Here is a 21,740-nt window from a genome sequence, read left to right on the forward strand (position 1 = left end):
GTGAAGATTTTCAGTCTTAATTTTTTTTATCGTCGTCTAGCTGATGGTCACTAGCATGGCCAGACCTTTCGGAAATATCACAGCAACGAAACATATTTGCATGCGTCCACGTCTAGGAGGAGGCGATGCAAAACATTCTACATGGCACACCGGATGCGTAAAGTATACCAGCTATATCTGTTTTTAACCGGGCACCGTTGATCCCCTGGTCGGGGCCCTCGCAGGATTCTGGGGGACTCTCCCTGCGCCGCACTATCAAGGAAGTTTACCTCCAGCTCCGTCTCGACAAGCGCCTCTACCCTCCCCCTCATCCATCACTCACTGTGCCGGAGGCTCGCCTTCTGCGGCACATCCAAATGAATGCACTAGTTACCCCTTCCCGCCTCTTTCTCTATCGCTATCGCTCCGACCCCTCCTGTCCCAACTGCCCGTCTACTTATGCAGACCTATCTCATTGCCTATTCTACTGTCCGACTGCTCAGCAATCAAGTTCCTACCCTCCCCCTTCGCTTTCCATCACCACCTGGCTCGACTGGCTTGGCGCTGAAGGTGAAGAAGAACAGCGTCGACTGGCCGCCCAGGCGGTCGATATGCTCGGCCTGTAATTTTTGGCTGAATAAAAGTCTTATACTACTACTACTATCTATATGGACCGCTAAGGTGTGTAGCGCTAGTTCTTCTGAGCCCATGGTGACGTTTGTGGGATTTGAGACATAATCGGTAAAGCAACAGTGTTGGACGGGTTTCTGATGTTATATTGTCACGTGGTGGTGACGTTGAATAACACAGTAGCAATACTGTGAACGACAAAACAAACTTTTATTGGGCGAACCTGTGCCCACAAAACAGGCTACACTTATAGCACAACGATAGCGGCGAACACGCTCGGCGATTGTCGAAAATCTGATCAGCGGGTCAAGCGCGTCGGCTTTTATACAGCAGTCATCGAATGTTCCAGACTAAACGTTGGAACCCGCATGCCTTCTACAAAGTTCTACACCATTCGTGTCAAGCGATGAAATCAGATAATACAAGGTTTCGGCGACAACAGACAGCCGGGTAGAAGCATCAATAACTTTCCAGAAACTTCTGATACATACAGGCGCGTCCCACGCTGTGCGATTACATTTGTTAGGCTGCGAAACGTGGTTGCCCGATAAAGGTAAGTACACGTGTCAATACCCCCCTCTTAAAAAGCATCGTCCCGATGCTACAAATATAAGAGAGCGAAACACAAAAGGACACTTATTAAACATAAGTAACAAAACAACGAAAAGAAACAAAGTCCAAAGGTCAGTTACGCGAAGCCCCAAAGTTCATTAACGCTGGTAGTACGGCTTGAGTCGCACAACGTGGACTATTTCAGGTCGTGAGCGGCGCCGCTGTGATAGCGAAATACCGTCTGGCACGACCTCATAGTCCAGAGCACCAATACGTCGGATGACCTTGTAGGGTCCGAGATAGCGTCGGAGTAGTTTCTCACTGAGTCCTCGTCGGCGTATCGGGGTGCATACCCAAACACGGCATCACCTCAACATTGGATCAGCCAGAGATCCAATGTTATCAATTTGTTTACTTCGAAGGTGACTTCCTACGGACTATTTCTGAACGATTTTTTAGGAAAATATGGTCGGAAACTAGTTTATGGCAGTTGTAAGGGGGGTTTGTTGCCGCTAAAGCCCTTTTTCCCCTTCCATACATATTCTAAGTAATGTTGGCGGGTGTGTAACTATTGTTCTCGTTTGTTTCGTTTAGTCTTTCTCATTCTTCAACATTATCGGACGTCTTCTGTGGCACGCCTATATCAGTGTTTTTATGTGATAACTTTTATATTTCCGACGGCATAAGCTGAAGCTTTCTTGATGAGTTTATAATAGTGTATTATTATTGTGTCTGCGCATTGTTTTCTTCAAATACATGCGCAAACTTTGCTGTTCCATGTACAAATGCAACCTTGAGCATCAATAATATCAGTTCTTCTTTCACACCTGTGAAATAACAGGTCAGTCACTCTTTACTTTCAGAAAGCCCTTGCCGCTTTACGTTATGTTCTATTAGGCACAACTTCACGAGTATCTCTTTAAAATTTGTTTTCGCAATTTGTTATCTTAGCACAGAAGTGTTTATATAGGCTTTTTTGCATTCGGCCTGCAATCGACCAATTGGTATAACACTGTCTTAATTAACTTACGAACTAAAAAAAAAATGTTCTGTTGCCTCCTGAAAGAACAGGCAACCTTTTTATTGCACGCAAATCTCATTTGCACGCTATACTGAACTAAAAAGCAAAAAACGCCAAATGCCGGTATGCCTCATCAAGCATCCAGCCCGCTACAGGGAGCATCGCACTAGTCACTGCAAGAATTTAAAGAATGTAACCTCATATGCTACGCTTGAATATATTTGAATGTAAAAATGAAACGTAAAGAAGGTTATACGAAGATATAGCCACATAAGACAAACTAAAAAAAAATTCACTTCACGCGTAAGAGCGGGAAGTGACGTGCCGTTAGCGCCATCAGCTAGGGCCATGCAGGGTGGCATAGGTACAGAAAGAAAGGTGAACAAAGATGTGCAGAAATAGCATAGGCGCATAGCAAAGCAAAAAAACAATAGTTATACTGAATATGCAACTCGATAATACACTGTGAAAAAATAACGGCACAGACAGTAAAGCATTCGCCAGTTTTCTGTCATAACAGCACCAAAACAGAAAGCTAAAAGAAGCGAACAAATAGAAATATCAAATGCAGCTTGCTCGGCACTCAACAGGTTCAGTTCTTTCAGGGCTAGTAAGAGGTAATCAGGTTAACATATTCCACCAGCAAAACACATTCGCATAAACAAGCTGCAGTTGTCGAAAAAAGTTGCGGTATCGCCCGAAATGCGGAGCATTGATAGCGTTAGCGAAGTATTAGACAGTAATACGAAGTGAAGTTCGTACTTCCTTAGGCCGGGTCAACTTCAGTAATGTTTCGCTTACTAACTTTAGAGAGGCACGGCGTTGCGCGTGCACACACCCGATGACCGCGAGAATTGGCTGTTGCAACGCTTGCTTGATACATGCCACACGGTCCAGAACCCAATGAAGCGCGTTATTCCATCTGAGCATTGTCTCACTTACGCTCTGGGCATTTTCCTGGCGTTATGGAAAGGTCGTCTACAGCCACAGTGCCATCGGTGAATGTAGACTGAAGTTGAATCTGCAGTCAATATAAAAACAAGTCAGTTTAAATGGGCAGAAAGAGAGTAATTGTCGTATTAAAGCCGGGAAGTGCACCCTGCGTAAACACTCGTTCCGCCCAGTTAGTCTGATGTAATGTAAAATATTATTGACAATATTCTTCACTAGCAATGGAATGAAGCAAGAATTAGCCTGGATCCTTGGCCGGTTTTCGAAAGCAATGATATGCTGTGGATGCTGTCTTGACCAAAGTCAATTCACATGGTCATGAATGCGAGGCTAAAATGTGGTTCCAAACCAATAAGCAGAGACATCAATTAGGGTCGTGTGATTGAAGCGCGACTACATGTCGTGGTGGAAACACTAGTTGATTAAAATTATGCATCTAATACGTAACCAATGGAAACATTTGAAAAACTACAGGCAATGTCATTACAATAAGAAAATGTGAACTCACAAGCTATTTGGTTCCATCGTCGAAAGAGTACGAAACTGTGCAGGATATATGAAGTTTGCTCGTGGCGATGCGTGCTGAGATATGCCGAGATTGTATTACAATATTTAACACTGTAATGTCGTCAAAACTGTCTTATTCGTAGCCATAAAAAGTAATGGCAATGTATATGGTATTAACCTGATAAAATTTGATCAGTAACTTTATTTTTTAACTGCTTTTCACTAAATATTGTGTTTTAGCTATGTCTTCAATATTAGAAAAAACTTCAGGTGGCGCGCGTGCTGTGTTAGCGAAGACTAAAGTGTGGTTTTTCTAAATTATTTCAATGTAGTGTTGATATTATTTTAAGACTGAAATAACAGATATGTGTTGGTACTACGAACACATGCATATGGTACTTAGTTCAAAATCAGGGTGGACGCTTTGCTACGAATTCGTGGAAAACTCTCAAGACTCACCAGTGTAATGCCTGCCATTATAGAATAATGCCTATAAATACGGATGGGTATATTCACGCGATGTTGCGGTGAATACTCTCCCGCTTGATTTTGTACTCTTGTGTGCTCTGTATATGCGATGTGATGCGAACAGGCGCAGCAAACGATTTGGTGGAACAAGCCTCGAACGGAAAACGTTGATTTTTTTTTTTTTTCACCGAGAAGTTGGCCCGCGAAATGTAGATAGCGCTGCCGTGCCTCCACGAGCCGCCATTGCAGGGCGTATTGGCTTCTATGGCGCCTTCGCCACCATGTGTACATATATCTTGGTCTGGATATTGGGGCATACGCGGAGCATAAGCAAGACCGCGGAAATGCCGCAGTCCTTTTAGACATCAAGCGGAAATTCGACATTGTAAACCACATTCATATCCTGCTTAAACTTGGTGCGCACGGAAGGTCACTGCGATGGATTTCAGAGTTATTTAGAAGACAGCAAAGTATTTGTGCAAACTACGGAATGAACATCTACAGAGCATAATGTCACTCAGTGAGTACCACAAGGTAGTTTGTTTAGTCATTTTTTAGCTGCATCATGGCGTATATATCGCGGTGAACGCCATCCCAGTTACGCTGCTCTCTGTACACCGGTGACGTCTGCATTTCTGCAGTTCGGGCTCAAATGCAAAAGTTGTGTGAAATGATTTTTTTTTGTTTTTACGATAAGGCTTTGACGACGCGAAGAACTTGCTAACGGTAAGGGAGTCGCGTTGCCTTGTGCAAAAAATGTCGTCCTGCTTTTCACTTTCAAAAGTTAAATTACTTCCATCTTTACCTGAAAGGAAAAACACGTAGACACAATGCGAAATAGCATGTTTTTTGCTGCGTAAAAATAAATGAGCAACAATTGGGGGCTCCGCTAATCAAATAACTTGAAGCACGAATAGCTGAATGTCATTTCTTGCTTGATGTTATGGCTCAAATTTTTTGCCAAATGACGAGGCTTTCATTTTCGGATATGTTCGAATATGAAGTAAGTTAAGGTTTTATCACGAGGAATTTTTTAACACGAAATTGTTTTATGCCGAGGTCCATCATCAACATCCTGTAACGGATGTGATGTCGGCGCGAACGCGTAAAATTTACTCTCTCTTGAGAGGAATGGTGCCGCCGTCTATACTGCATCATGACACTAACGAGAGCCGACAGTGAGCGCTTCGGTAGTCTCAGCGCAGTGGAGCCTCCAAGGCGGTGTAATCTGGTGCAGGCGGTGTAGGCCTTCGGGTGAGGCGACGACGCAGTTTCCGCTCATGGTTTGTCTTTCGCATTCGATTAGCCTGTGATGCCTCGTCGCCTACGGAGTGCAGCTTCAAAATGCATCAGCAGTGCTTACACGCAGCTTGCTGGCTTCACTTGCGATGGTGCCAATTAAGAAAAGTGCTGCGCTAAGCGGCGCAGAAAGCTAACGACGTCGACGGGCGAATCTCGCTTTGGTCCGCCGAGAGACACGCCAGCGTGAACCAGAACGCCTTCGCGCGTTCGCGGCGCACGCTGCGAGCTCTGCCACTCGCATTCCCGAAGCTGAGCGCGTCGCAACTCAGCCGGCTGCCCAAGACACAACGGTGTCTGACCAAAGTGCTCGTGCCTTCGCCGAAGCGACTCCGCAGCTGGACGCCGCGCGCCAAACAAACCTGAATCACGGTCGCCGACCCGCAAATTGTGCGCCTTTCGCTGCAGCGGACCGTGAGTTCACGAAGTCGGCACGCAACAGCTTCTGTGAAGACACGTTTCCCACCTTCGTGTTCTACCCATTCCTATGAAAGAGGGATCAACCATATCTTTTTGCTTCCATCGTTATTCTTTGTCCTTACTTACATCCCACACTCTTAAAACGGTTGCACGCTTTGGGGTGTATATTTGTCCCACAACGATAATCGTCATCTGCCTTACTAGCGTTTCCTTTCTTAAAAACTCGGCGCTCGCTACTTTTTTTTTTTTCTATGCGGTTTTACGTGCCAAAACCACTTTCTGATTATGAGGCACGCCGTAGTGGAGGACTCCGGAAATTTCGACCACCTGGGGTTCTTTAACGTGCGCCTAAATCTAAGTACACGGGTGTTTTCGCATTTCGCCCCCATCGAAATGCGGCCGCCGTGGCCGGGATTCGATCCCGCGACCTTGTGCTCAGCAGCCTAACACCGTAGCTCGCTACTTTCCTGTCGAGAATGCTGTGTCACACTGATAACGTGCAAGCCATTCGTGACCGGGAAGTACCGGGCTCCAGCGCTAAAGAAAGGAAACGTGGGCAAAACAGATGACGAATATTGCGATAACTGTCATTTGTCTTGCCAACATTTCCTTTCTTTAACGCTGCGAGCCAGGTACTTCCAAGTCACAAAGGGCACGCACGTTATCATCATGACAGAGCATTCTCGACAGGAAATTGATGTATGGGATTTTATGGCGCAAGGGCCAAGTATGGCCAAAGAGCGCCAAGACAGGAAATTAATGGGCGCAGTGTTTTCAAGAAAGGAAACGCAAGCAAGACAGATGACGATTATCGTGGTGTGACAAATATACACCCCAAAGGGTGCAACTGTTTTTAGAGTGTACTGTACTGTAACATCAGACGCGCTTCAGTTCAGTGCAATTGCAAATGAATATTTGCGATGGGAATCTCACCTTTAGGGCATCGCCACGATCGTCGTAATAGACCACCTTTTGCCAGAGTCCCATTTCACTCATTCGGCCTCTTAGGAAGATCCGTGTGTCCAAGTAACGTTTCCGTATGGGCCGCCTTCCGGGAGTTGACGTGAATTGCACGACAGGAAGCTGCAAGGCGGATATGTGCAGCCAGGCCATAAAGCATAACGGGCCCCTGGCGGATGTCTCCAGCACTGCTGGGCGCTGTTTCCACCGTCGCGTCCTAGGAAACGTTGCGCGAGCGTACAATCCGTCATCTGCGTGAAAGTGAAATATTTTGCCACTGAAGCCTGTATTCATAATTGACGTAAAGGCAAAAGACGAGTATATTACAACCTGCATATTCGAAACATTTCTTAGTGGACGTAACCATGACAATCACCGCGGTACCAAATTACCCGGGATGGAACCTCGGCCTTTTCGATTCTGAACTTGGTGCTGAATTGATTGCACCATAAGTACGACGAGTACGTGCCTGCGTTAAGCCCAGACTAAGCTGTCCGTGCTGCATGCTCAACGCTCATGCTAGCTGCAACGTCCTGTAGTGCGCTAGTGATGTGCAGCTGGGTCGCAGCGGTGGTAGTGAAAGTGAAAACACGCGAAAGCGCGTACAGTTATGACAGTGAACACCTTATTCTTTAACTTTTTTGTCGGCGTCCGCGTACTACGTATTCACTGCCATTTGTGGAGAAATGAAAGTGCTGCAGCTGCGTAACTTGACACGCCGGCAGGGTGAAAATAGTGCTATTCAGCGAGCATTAACAAAAACATTGCAGTTTCGGCCATAATTCAAAGTTATTACATGGTATAGCTGTAGGAATATTACGCACAGTAAGTCTTGCACTGTTTCATGTGGTATCGGTTGAAGTAAACATTCGTAGGTGCGCGCGAGCAATTTGCTTTCCAGAAAAAGTAGAATAAAACATTCATCATTGACGAGCTCATGTCATAATTTATGGAAGTTGAGCTCGCCGGTAAGGTGAATTTTTTTTCATTTAGATGCAGTAACATGGGAAGGTACATTAGAGCCGACTATATCAAATCCCCAATTCATTACCGAAGCAACTATAGAAAAAGGCAAAAAGCAGTGTTGTTGTTGTTGTTGTTGTTGTTGTTGTTGTTGTTGTTGTTGTTGTTGTTGTTGTTGTTGTTGTTGTTGTTGTTGTTGTTGTTGTTGTTGTTGTTGTTGTTGTTGTTGTTGTTGTTGTTGTTGTTGTTGTTGTTGTTGTTGTTGTTGTTGTTGTTGTTGTTGTTGTTGTTGTTGTTGTTGTTGTTGTTGTTGTTGTTGTTGTTGTTGTTGTTGTTGTTGTTGTTGTTGTTGTTGTTGTTGTTGTTGTTGTTGTTGTTGTTGTTGTTGTTGTTGTTGTTGTTGTTGTTGTTGTTGTTGTTGTTGTTGTTGTTGTTGTTGTTGTTGTTGTTGTTGTTGTTGTTGTTGTTGTTGTTGTTGTTGTTGTTGTTGTTGTTGTTGTTGTTGTTGTTGTTGTTGTTGTTGTTGTTGTTGTTGTTGTTGTTGTTGTTGTTGTTGTTGTTGTTGTTGTTGTTGTTGTTGTTGTTGTTGTTGTTGTTGTTGTTGTTGTTGTTGTTGTTGTTGTTGTTGTTGTTGTTGTTGTTGTTGTTGTTGTTGTTGTTGTTGTTGTTGTTGTTGTCATCGACATGGCATCGAGAACTTCATTCAGTTACAACTTCAGCACGAGTCATCTTTGTTTGTGGAGGTGGTGCTTCTCCGTACAGTGAAGTCGGGAGAGATGGATATTTCTTCATTTTCTTTCCCATCCTATCCTACCTTGCCTTTCGCCTTTTACCCCTGGCCTCGTTTAAGTTCTTTCACATCGGTGCTGGTTTGTAGATGAGCTGCAGAGCGTGGCGTCAGCCAATTAGCTATAGCGATGCAACCACGGTTTCCAAGCGCAGTATTCTCTGCTGTAGCACCGGCTGAGAGCTAAAACCTTGCAATGCCACTCTGCCGCGCTATAGTTCACATCCTGCTCAAGCACCACATGCTTATTTATTTTTCTTCATAAATTTTTAGCAAAGCACCTTGAAATTCCTGCGACAGCCACCGACGACAACGGCGGACACCGATGGACAGTAGAACGACTATAAGAAAGTGAGCCAGTGACAGGTTATTGCTGTTGAACAAAATTCCTTTATGTTTCGTGCAATGAAGTTTCAGTATTTTTGCTTGGCTTGAGGCGCATGGCTTCGTTTGGTGCGTCCTTTTCTTGCAGTCAAAACCGATAAAATAGCAAACAGTTGGTTTCTCCGACTGTTATCATGCAGGATAATCTCATTGAAAGCCTGCTATACCCACAGTATATTCTACTGGCGCAGTCTTTTCTCGTTGGTAGTTGACGTCGTGCTAGACAACATGTTTCAGCGAGGACACTTGACATACAGGCGAGAAGTGTTCCGGCTCCTACTGAATTTCTTAAGTGATGGAGACTTAGAATGTGATAAATAACGTTTAGCAGACTCATTTCTGGCGCTATGTCGCGCAGGCGGGGGCAGGCCGCCTCGGCATCGTGCGCTGAATTGCTCAAATGAATGGAATTCTGGGGTTTTACATGCCAAAACCACGATTGCATTAAGAGGCACGCCTTAGAGGGGAACTACGGATTCATTTTTGACCACCACGAAATCTTTAACGTGCCCCCAATGCACGGGACACGAGCTTTTTTGCAATTCGCCCCTATCAAAATGCGGCCGCTGCGGCCGGGATTCGATCCCGCGACCTCGTACAGCGCAACACCATAGCCGTATCTGCTGAATGGCTTACAAGCTACGGCTTGCGTTCTCTTCCGCACCACTGTGGGCGTCACCTCCTTGGTCGCGTGCCTCGTGATGCTCTTTGAATGAGGACGCACAGAAGAACGTAGCTAAAGATATTAGCCTTCTTAAACTTTGCTGAAAGGTCGCACTGAGGTGAAGCAATTGCCGGCTGTTCCTGCAAGGCAAGATCTACCATCAGCCAACATTCTTCTTCTCCTCCTCCTCCTCCTCCTCCTCTGTGAAATTAGAAGTTATTACAGTAGACTGTAAGTGTATAGGTATGTACGCTCTGCATGGTAAAACATTTGGCCAGAATCACTGCTTCAATGATAGCCAATGAAGCAGATTATATGAAGTAGTATGTAGATTTACCTATAACGACACACGATTCGGTACCAGCGCATACCTTAAACCAAGGCTGCACAGCTCAAAACTAGCAATGGACGAAACCAACTTCTGGGAGATTCACACGGGTCCTAGTCTAGTCGGAAACGTTGAATCCTTTGTTTGCTAAAAGGCGGTTTGTTCGGTGCCGTTCAGTCAAGGCATACTAGGAAAGTACATTTTTGATTCAGTCATGGAAGGCAGCGTCAATAATGTGGTCTTGGTGTTGGTAGCTTGACAAATTAGTTAAGTGGTCATGCGCCTTTTCCCAACAAGATATACCCTGCGCTTCCACACCTTTTTTTTTAATGTTCCTGACGCTGCCAATGGTTCACGTCGTCTATTCAGTTTGGATACAAAATTGTCGTTTATCTCACCGTATGACCCTGCTCTATTGCAGCACCAGCACACCAGAGAAGTCTAAACTCGGCCGCCGGCCGCTAAATACCTGCTCGCGGACTGCATGCGGCCCGTGGATCGCATGTTGTGCAGCACTGTACTCCATGACCCTGACATTTCAAACGTTGCGTTGATGGGCCCTGCACTGAACCTCGGGGCAGCAGAGGCACTCTCTATTCCACGCCTTTGCAAAAGAAATTTTCCAACTGCAGATTGCCAACCTCTCTCGTGTTCCTGTGATAGTTCCGTTCCCGTGAGTGCTGTAATAGGAAGAGTCACAGGAGCACATAGATGGTCCGTGTGTGCAAGTTGATAGAGCGCTTTAATCTGATAGTATACTACCTAAACATCTGGCTGAAGCAACGCTTTGAGTTCCCCTGTAAGGACACTGGCAGTTGGCAGTGGAAGTTATTGCAATTCTTTGACAGCGAACCGGCTGTAAGCGGTGGCGAGTGGTGACACTCTCACAATGAGGTTGTCGTTATTCCTTAAGGGATAATTTAGTATTCTTTCTAACCGTCGCCGCAGTCTTTGACTACGCAAGGGCTGTAATCAGCTTTTAATATTGGACATTAAACTTGCGTGCACTGGAATATGTGTGAGATTGCAGCACGCGTCGTCTTTTTGCGCCAGACTGTCGTAACATAGGGTTACATTATAGTTATCGTCTTCCGAGCATAATATTCCTCTTGAAACATTATTCTAGTAAGCCACAAAATGCGTATAACAGCCGGCAAACAAACACACCTGACAGAAACATCACAGATGATAGCTCAAAACAGAGCCTTAAACAACAGCGCAACAACGATGACGGCAAGTGCACGGTACGATATCTAACACGTAGCGGGCCAATGATCGAATCCTTGGTAGGGACATAAGGATTTTTTTCTTCTTATGACTCCTACTGCCTACAGAAATCTAGATGGTGGTGAATGTGATGACATCGGTGATAGACACGACGAAAGCTCTAGGAAGTACACCTCTATGCTATCACTGCAATACTAGTCACCCCATTAACCATACTTCCATAAAATTATGCGAGAATTACGAATATTCATGGTTTAAAACTATGTTCGCCATGTGACCTTATTGTTTTGGAAGCAAGTACGCTTGGTCGACATCTTGAATATTTAAGTTAAAATGGTTGACTGAAGCATTACCCACGACTTTATCACTAGTGATTTATTCGCTAGGTATTTCGACTAGAAATCACGATGAGAACACAACAAATTACACTTGCTCAAAAAAAAAAACACGAGTAATTTTATTGTTTTCTACAAACTGCCAAATACACATATGCCGACGCAGTTATTTTTCGGTAGCGACAACGTCACATAAACACAGATATACCGCCGCTGCAAAAGAATAATTCGCTGACCAATCCAATATACCGGGTTGTCCCAGTTAATTTGGACCAAGATTTTTTTTAAGAAACCCAGGAGCTCTAGAGAAATCGTACCGACTCCATAATAGCGGCAGTCGTGTGTACTTACAGCCAGTGTTTTTTTCATCACGAAGTATTAATTAATTATTTGCTTTTTAGTGAACATTTAAATTATTGCATGAATCGCAAACATGTCAAGTGCAAAGTTGTAGGGCACGTTAAATAGCCTCCGAACCAAGCACTGATTTCGTGCTGATTTCGCGTACATATCCCGCTATGTACGCGAAATATGAAATAGATGCGCGCTCGCGCGCCGTTACTCAAGCGCCTCCAAGCAACCTTTAAAAGATATACGGCTGCATTTGTTTATCACCACATCGTACAAGGCTTCGTCATGTAGGATGGCTTGACAGGTTTCGCGACCTAACTAACATGGTGCGATAAACGTCAGCATCTGAGGACGCAAGAATGTTGAGCTCGATCATGAGGCACTCGGGATAGCTTTAACCTTCGCGTATGATGAAACAAAGCTACAAAAAAATTCAACCAATGTTAAAAGAAACAGTGCGCAAAAGAGCACGGAAAAAGAAAAAAGGCAGCTCTCGGAAGAACAGAAAATAATTATTCAAGAGTATATTTCAATAACAAATAAACCAAAAGCGCGTAAGGCGTCTCAGCCTCCCACAAAGAAACAGCCAGAGGTGTAACTGGTTTAGCCATTTACCCTTTCTGCCTCTTGAACTCCGGAAAGGAGGCAAAACAAAACAGTTTTTTACCTATTTCTATCTTTATCGCAAGCTTTTTTTATGTAAGGATAGGGTGACATCATAAAGGTGCGTTAAACAGCCACGTTTTACACCAGTTCTGAACGGTTATTTTCCACTGCCACTTGTAGCACGTGCTCAAACAGGACACCGTCTGAAGCAATACAGTACTTGCTTCTTTCCAAAACTTGTGCTGTTGCGGCTTCGACCAACGACGTTGGAATCTCGTGGCAGACGCTGCTTATTTCTGCCTTTAAGGCGTCCGGTGTGGTAGTGTCGCTGCTATGCACGCGATCTTTCACGTAGCCCCACAAGAAGTCCAGCTGTGTCATGTCCGGCGACCTTGCAGGCCAGGGTCCGTGCTGGCCAATCCACTGTCCAGGAAAAAGCTTGTTGAGCCACGCTCAAGACTACTACTATGCGCAGGAGCCCCGTGGTGTTGAAACGAGATGTTGCGAAAGTGCGCAAGTGGAAAATTTTAACAGACGTCGTTCACGGAGCCCTCGAGGATGTCGTCGACGGAGCGTTACGTCGTTAGTACGTGTGTTGTCAAAAAAGATGGGTCCGGTGATGTTGCCATCAAAAATACCGCACGTCACATTAAACGACCACTGGTATTGGTGTGGGGCTTTTGTCAGCCGGTGGGGATTCCTATCACTCCAGCAGTGCGCGTTGTGAAGATTAACTTGTGCGTTTCTGGAGAAATTAGCCTCATCCGTCCAAAGCACGCGAGTGAGAAAGTCTGGTTCTTCACATTTCGTGAAAATCCAACTGGCGAAGTCGTCTGTTTTCAAAATCTCGGTCTTTACGTTTTTTATGAAGATGTACAAGGTACGGGCGCATATAACCTTTTTTAAATCCTCCACACTGATGACCTTGAGGTTCCGGCCTCCGCACTGGCGTCGCGCACACTACCGTGAGCGTTAGCAGCAATGACTACTAAAATATCTGTTTCCACTCCTTCAGCTACCGTAGCAGTCCTGTGTCGCTTTTTTGTGAAGCTACCCATCTCGCAAAAGACTTCGTACGTTGTAAGTATTGTTGACGGACTAGAGCGTGCTCCACAATGCCACATCCAGAATAGCTTGGCTGCCTTCCTCTTGTAGCCGTGCGCCGCACCCAGAGCCAGGATCATTTTAGCTTTCGGATCGTTCGTGAAGGGCACGACTGTCTTCTTGAAAAGCAGCTCACTGGCGTGGTACCGCTGACATCTCCCGTTATTACCTACGCACCGACACACCAAGCAAAAATGATTTGCGTAATCGACAACAGCATATGCTGGCCTTACAGATCCGCCGAAACGTATTAGATGGACATAGCCAGCACAAGGTTTGTTTCTATTGCTTAAGGGAACAAAAGGAACATACGTTGCGGATGCGCCTATCTACAGAACAAGATGAGTGCACAAAATTACAGTCCCAAGTACGCACTCATGGTTTCCCGGCTTCTAAATTCCTCTCTCGCCCCCCCCCCCCCCCTGCGGCTCCCCTATGCTCATCAATGCGTCAGCGGCGTGTTCTCTTGATGCCGCGACCATCACATAGCGTGAAGCCCTGTATCGAGCTGCCGCCGCTAGAAAAGCCGTGTATTCCGTGTATCCGTGGCTATTCGCTTAGGAGCGCTTGAGTAGCGGCAGGCGAGCGCGTATCTATTTGATATTTTGCACGTTTCGCTCACTTTATTTTTTCAGAAAGAAAACGAGTCAAAGCTGAGCACGAAACAAGTGCTTGATTCGGAGGTTATTTGAGGTACCCTACAATATTGTAATTGATATTTTTGCGATTCAAGAAATGATTAAAAAGTTCACTAATTAAAAGCAGTTAATTAATACTTCGTGATGAGAAAAATACTAGCTGTAAGTACACACGGCTAAGGCTACTATGCAGTCGGTACGATTTCTCTAGAGCTCTTTTTTTTTTATCTTAATCTTGGTCCAAGTTCACTGGGAAACCCGGTACACTTATGAATATTTAGACTGTGAGCGGAACGGCGTGAACACACCAGCGCGCGTAGAGTGGGGAGGCAATCCGGAGCAACACGGTTAAATCAGTATCCCTAGCACTGCCACTGCAAACTCTTATCAAACATGGTGATCCTTGCTTATGCAGCCTCTCCGAAATGTGAATGAACGCATGAATAGGAATTCTAGTTGAAACGTTGAGTGACAGTTCGTATGTCGATAGGTTTTGTAAAGAGTCCAATCGCAAGAGCTTCAAATTAAAGTCTCTTACCTTTCCCCGTGGTATGGTCTGTTGCAGGGCCTTCACTGACGTTCTTCGCCTTCACCACCATCCAACAAGCTCTATTTCTGCACTTCATAGGCCATGCTGCACACTTTTCAAGTTGCTCGAAGTTGCAGACGGCATTTTTGTTCGAGCTACCTGCGGTAGAAATCAAACTACAATTGCCGGTTGAAACCACCTGCGTGCGCGCGTTCTCACGTGCGTCAGTATGTGGATACATAATACATAGCTGTGGCCAGTTCTACGTAGGGCAAACGGGACGGTGTATCAATCAGAGGCTAATGGAACATAAAAGGTCGTTAACCGGTGGATCGCCTTCTAATCTTTCCCTACATTGCCAAGATTGTAACTGCACGCCAGAGTTAGATGAATGCGCGATATTGTACAGACATAAGAATGAAAATACGCGTCTTATGGTAGAGGCACGGCATATCTATAATGGTGGAAGTGCATGCGTGAGACAGCCTTCGATTGCTTTACATAGGGACGAGATTAAGTGCCTTAACAGTTATCTCTCACGTAGACCGGCACATGTACCCGACTGACACGTGGTGATACCATTCATGAGCTTGCGCAGGTGAGTTTTGTGTCTTCTTTCTTTTTTCGCCTCAGCTCTCCCTTCAGTTGATAGTCGGCGTTCGTGTTGTCCCCTTTTATACTCTTGTGTCCTGTCTGCACGCCTCACCTCTTTTTTTGCATTATGAATCCTTACCAACTAGCTCAGCTTTCTGTCCTTCTAAACATAATTCTAGGTCTGCGGAGTTCAGTGACCGAGAGAACGAGATTTAGCATGCGTACGGAACTGTCAGCCTTGTCGTGTACCTGTGGCTTGGTAAATATTGCAGGCGAGCATAAAAAACTGAAGTTATGATAATACGCGCTAACAGATTCTCTTCACGCATTCTTCAATAAATCAAAACCTTTATTTCAGATTTTTTTTACATGAGAAAACTGGGTTTGATGAGAAAAAAGCAAGTCTTGACGACCGCCTTGACAGGGCTCATCGACATTCTTGTCGGTATTCATTGATTTAGCTGGTAGTCCTTGCGAAAGCACGTACCGGCGCTATGCACCGAATCCGTCCTACCCTAAAATCGCAACTGGATGCCTGCTGGGGCAAGTGTATTTTCACCTTCTTATGAACGCGGGTTTATGCATCAAAAAACAAAACAGAAAATTGAGGATTTATTCCACTCTGTGAAGGTGGTTGACCAGCGAAGCTGTAGCACATTATACAGGGTTAGACACGGGTACATGTATTTATTTTCATCACTTGGTAATGGTAATATCTGGAGAGGCTCCACAGCTACCTTAATTTTCCACAAGAAAAGTAGAAAGATGCCTATCAAGAAAGGGTTCAGACAAGAAGACACAATCTTTCCAATGCTATTCACTGCATGCTTGGAAGAAGTATTCAAGCTATTGAACTGGGAAGGCTTAGGAGTAAGGATCAACGGCGAATATCTCAGGAACCTTCGGTTTGCACATGACATTGTCCTGTTCAGCAACACTGGGGATGAGTTACAACAAATTATTAAGGACCTTAACAGAGAGAGTGTAAGAATGGGGTTGAAGATTAATATGCAGAAAACAAATATAATGATCCTATGCCTATCCTAAGCCACTAGAGTATGTGAAGGAATACGTTTACCTAGGTCAATTACTCCCAGGGGCCCTGATCATGAGAAGGAAATATACAGAAGAATAAAAATCGGTTGGAGCGCATTCGGCAGACATTGTCAGATCCTGACTGGAAGCTTACCATTATCATTAAAAAGAAAGGTGTACAATCAATGCATTCTACCGGTGCTGACATATGGGGCAGAAACTTGCGGATTGACGAAGTTACGAACAAGTTAAGGACCGCGAGAAGAGAGATGGAACGAAGAATGTTAGGCATAAGGTTAAGAGACAGGAAGAGAGCGGTGTAGCTCAGAGAGCAAACGGGGATAGCGATATTCGAATTGACATTAAGAGAAAAAAATGGAGTGGGCAGGTCATGTAATGCGTAGATTAGATAAACGGTGGACCATTAAGGTTACAGAATGGGTGCCAAGAGAAGAAAAGCGCAGTCGAGGACGGCAGAAGACTAGGGGGGGTGATGAAAGTAAGAAATTCGCAGGCGGTGGTTGGAATCGGTTGGCGCAGGATTGGGGTAATTGGAGATCCCAGGAAGGGGCCTTCGTCCCGCAGTGGACATAACAGATGATGATGATGATGATGGCTCTGTCATTATACTGCGGTATACGCTGATTAGTTCAGTTACAACCTTGGACAGATTCTTGGCCAAAGTTAAATCTATACACGACCACTGTTGAGTGACTTGGATTGGTGCGCAAAGAAAACACGAGGATCGCGGGAGATGGAAATTGAAAACGAGGAGCAAAACGAGAACGAGGTATAAGCGGGAGCCAACGTTTCGACAGGTGGACTTATCTTTTTGAAGGCGACAGACGCTTTCCTCGGCACAGTATATATAGGTAGGGTTCTTCTAAAGGGAAGAGGTGGTAAGGCGGGTGGGTGCTGCAATGACCGAAGGTGTCTTAGCGGCGAAGGTGTAGAATTGCGAACCAAGGAGTGGTGTGCATAAGGCCGGTGACACGGCCGTGTGTCAGCCGGCGTGTCAAAGGCCGTGTGCACACAACCCCTCTATTATCTGCTTCGCTGGGGTACGTAGGCTATCGTATCTTTGAAATAGATAATTAAAAGAGCGGCAGAAAACAGTGCTCCTGAAGTTTCTTTTAATTTCTGAAATGGAACAAATACATAAATACAACTAAAAAGGAGAGAAATGGAGAAAAAAAGCAACAACTAAGCAACGAAACTAAGTGTTGTTGCCTACAGCTTGAAATTTAGCATAGCGAATAGATTCTACAGCTCCCTTTGAAACCTTTATGCCTATTGGTTGCAATGTTTTGAACTTATAGATGAAGTATGATTCTCTGTATTTTCTTTCTCGTTCAGAGCGGAATTTCGACTGTAAGATGTAGAGTTTAAGCTCATCAAAGTTATGACCTTGTTGGTTGAAATGCTCGATAACGGCTGTGGGAAACTATTTAGCTGTGTCCACGCGATGTCCGTTTAATCCGACGTTCATTGATTGTCGCGTTTTACCGATATATTGTTTCTTACAGAAGGAACATTTCAAGCATAAAAATTGCATCCGAACTTGCACAAGTAAAGCTAGTTTTCACTTCGATTGTATAACTATTTGCGGTTAAGCTCCTAATACCCCTTGTACAATATATTAAACATGCCTCATTATTTTTTTTTCAGAATTCCCTCTCAAGCGATTACTCAAAACATTCATTCTGGGTTTGATGCCCAGTGCATGCGTAGCTGTAAAGAAGTGGTTTACTCATATTCTTGTCATCTGCTTACATGAAAATTGACGCTAACTCGATCTAGACCTCCCTGTTGTCACGGATGGTAGAAAGCAACCTTAAACTGTGTTTCGAGTTCTTTGGGATTGCGTGAAAATCCACGATGCAGTGGCAACATGGAAATGTACTACTAGTAGTTCCATCTTCATATTTGCGTTTAGGCAATTAAATGCGTTTAAATTAAAATAAATACGCAATTAAATACGCTATTGGGTGGTGCTTTCGTGGGAGGTTGTTTATGTTTGAGAAAGCATTATATTATTTTGTTATAAAGGCTTACAATATGTCAGATTCTGGTGTAGGCTGTTTCTTATAGGTAATTTTGACTGTCTCTCCAATCTTGACGCGACATTATAAGCTCTGTCGAGAGCAACTTGTAGACAGTTTCTTTCTACTAGCGTTGATTTAAGGTCATTAAGGTGGTGGATATAATCGTTGTCTTCGCTGCAGATTCTCCTTATTGGTTTCGCTTCTCCGACAAAAATTCCTTGCTTGCAGTGTCGCGTGTGATAACTGTTGTAGTCTAAATATTGCTGGTTATCTGTAGGCTTCCGGTAAAGTGTCCTTCTCAGTATTTCGTTTTTTATGTAGACCGTCGTGTCGAGGAAATTGGTTTGACTAGGTGTGTGGTAGGCAGTAAATTTAATACTCGGGTGAAAGCGATTCAAATGGCTAATTAAGTCGGTTAACGCGTTTGTGCCATGTTCCCATATAATAAATATGTCGTCAATGTAACGCACATAGGTGCGGGGTTTTAAAGGGTAAGATTTCAACAGGTCTGCCTCAAGCTGTCCAATGAAAATGTTCGCATACGTGGGAGCGAATGGTGTTCCCATGCTAGTGCCGAAAGTTTTAAGGTGGGGAATAGAATTGAATTCTAAATAGTTGTGAGTGAGACCTAACCTAAGGAGTGGCAGGTACACTTCAGGAGCGTGCGCTTGGAGATTGACTGCGAGAGATTTCGATACGGTTTCAATTCCTTCACTCATGGGTATGTTAGTGCAAATGGCAGAAACATCCAAAGTGACTACAATATCGCGGTCCGAAAGGATTTGGTTGGCGTTGATGCCATCGATAATTCGAAGGAAGTGCTGCGTGTCTTGAACAAAAGATGGGAGGGGGGTGGGGATGTTTTACAGGTGGTGATTTAAGAATTGAGATAGTGACTCTGTAGGTGTGTTGTTATTAGACACTACAGGCCGACGTGAGATTTCTGCTGTATATATTTCTTCTACGGGAACCTTATGTATTTTAGGAAGAAGACAAAGGTGCCGTGCTTCTTTGTTCTTTGGTATCATGAAGCGATATTCAGATTGCGTGATTAGTTTCCTGGGCAGGAGCTCCGCTATTGTGCTTTGCACAGTATTGCTGTAGTCTGAAGTTGGGTTAGAGTCGTGTTTTCTGTAATGGGTGTGGTTGCTCAGTTGTTTGGAGGCCTCATTCTTGTACTTTTCTATAGGCCAGATTACGATACTGCCGCCTTTGCCTGCTGGTTTTATTGCAATATCATTTCTTTCCGCGAGTTCCTTAAGGATTTGGTGCTGAGCGGGGCACAAATTTTTGCATTTCTGGCAATGCCGCGCTGACTCTCGAATTTCCTTTGAGATTAGCTTTATGTATAAATCCAGGTCTGGGCACTGTTCGGCTTTCGGTGTCCACGTGCTAGGTGGTCTAAAACAGTTTCTATCTTATTTTCCTATGTCTGGCCTATCAAAAAAGAACTCCTTGAGGCACATGCGTCTTGAAAACTCTGTTATATCTTTGGGGAGTTCGTATTCGTTTACTGCGTTGTTCATGAGACAAAACGTTAGACCACATTGCAGGAGATCAACTACATTGGGGCATAGACTCTGGGATATGTCTACTTCGTTGCTGCAGTGTTCTGGATGCTCGCTTATAGCACTATCGATGGAGCTATGTGCTGTAGGGGTTACATTAGTTTTCTTGGATGGATTTGCAGCTTTAATACCTTTGTGTTGGTATTTATCCAGTAATTTTTCCTCCCTGGTTTCGACGAATGGTTCAAGTTCTCTTTTTTCAGGTTAGATAAATTTATGCTGTCGAGCTGATTAGTAATTATCGTAAGCTGTTTCTTGCAGTGTTCTCCGAGAATATCAATCCAAGAGAGCGATGCGTTTTCTAAGACAGCATTACACTTCAATAATGGCCTGGTGAGTAAGCCGAGGGCACACCTAACCTTAATTCTGAGGCATTTTGATATTTTCCTCTGTTTAATGCAGCTAGTACAAATCTTTAGGTGAAATCTGTGAAAACAGGAGCACTGTTTTCTACTGCTCCTTTTATTATCTCTTTCAGAGACACGATAGCCCACGACCTCCAGCGAAGCGGGTAATAGAGGGGTGCTGTGCACACGGCCGTTGACATGCCGGCTGACACACGGCCGTGTCACCAGCCTTACGCACACCACTCCTTTAATTCTACACCTTCGCCGCTAAGACACCTTCGGTTGTTGCAGCACCCCCAGCCTGAAAGAAAACAAACGTCGCAGAATGCGGAGCAGATATATAATGCGCACAAGACGTGGAAGGTTATTAACGCGATAGGGTTAAGGAGCCTGTGTAGTTGGACACCGCCTCGGCAAAAAGAATTTCGAACCAAATTCCGAACCACGCATATCCAGCCACTTTTCTACCACCAATGTTGCTCATACCTTGTCTTTCATTCTTTACAAAGTTATTCGTCCCAATTTTGAGAACGGCAGCCCAGAAACAAATGTACTGGAAAAACACCGACAGCGCACGTCCTTTATGTGTTTTTTTTTACTCCTTTTGTTCTCGTTAGATTTACATTGCCTCTGTTTTTTTTTTTTTTTTGTCAGGGAAACTGAATGACTGCAAATGCATATAGCACCGTGATTCAGAATCTTGTGGGCTTCTCTTTATATTCGTTATCGGTAGGTTTCGTTTCTACGATAAAACACATAATTGTTCCGTACAACACTCTGGAAGCTACGGGTACCTCGACCGATCAAGAAGGCAAGCGCACCTAAAGGCATTTGTCCGACCTGTGTTGGCCACGCAAGCATCAGCATTTGCAGGCCGCGCAGCCTTGGCCCTGCTGCACAGTACTACTGAGACAAAGGGTATAGTATTGAAAAATTAAGGAATGCAGCCGCATTGCGTGCATTGAAATTCCAGATAACAAGACACTAGTTACTTTTTTTCTCTTTTTTTCTTTTCGTTACTGCATTGTAGTTATGTTCTTCCTGCCTTTCCTTGGAACAACGATCTCTGGCCGACGTACTTTCGCCCACATGGAAGTGGAATTAAACAAACAAGACAACCGTAATATTCAACAAGTTGTTCGGGATGTTTGGTTAAAGGCGCACTAAAGAGAAATACTAAATCAGTCTCGCGGGATAAGGTATTCCTTCAAAACTCTATTTCTGTTAACTTCGCGGTAACAGGCTGATGATTAGAATAGAAAATGAAGGCAAAATTTCTTTTTTTCCTTTTTCTTTAATTTTGCGCAGAAAAACCAGCACCGGGACGTCATTGTTACGTCCCGGTTTTTTAAGTTTTCTTTTTTTTATTGTATCGCTGTGGCTCCGTAAAAGTTCTTGAAACTTCCTAACTTCAGATTTTATCTCCTTTAACATACAATGTAGCCCCA

General features: G+C 44.4%; 1 protein-coding gene across 9 annotated transcripts in view; it reads right to left on the reverse strand.

The window, feature by feature from the left end:
- Positions 1–21,740, reverse strand: part of LOC135911392 (MAM and LDL-receptor class A domain-containing protein 1-like) — a 265,122-nt gene that overhangs the window by 220,939 nt on the left and 22,443 nt on the right. For 2 of the 9 annotated variants that reach the window (XM_070528718.1, XM_070528725.1), the window contains exons 2-4: positions 14,713–14,862; positions 6,761–7,038; positions 3,125–3,203 (exon numbers count right to left, since the gene is read on the reverse strand). In XM_070528718.1, the coding sequence (XP_070384819.1) occupies positions 3,125–3,203; positions 6,761–7,038; positions 14,713–14,862 (507 nt within the window). Of the gene's footprint in view, positions 1–168; positions 389–497; positions 642–3,124; positions 3,204–6,760; positions 7,039–14,712; positions 14,949–21,740 lie in introns of those variants that run through there. The other 7 variants (XM_070528726.1, XM_070528713.1, XM_065443661.2 and 4 more) reach the window with 6 other exon arrangements.

This window comes from Dermacentor albipictus, chromosome 1 (assembly GCF_038994185.2).
Source record: "Dermacentor albipictus isolate Rhodes 1998 colony chromosome 1, USDA_Dalb.pri_finalv2, whole genome shotgun sequence".
Lineage (NCBI taxonomy): Eukaryota > Metazoa > Arthropoda > Arachnida > Ixodida > Ixodidae > Dermacentor > Dermacentor albipictus.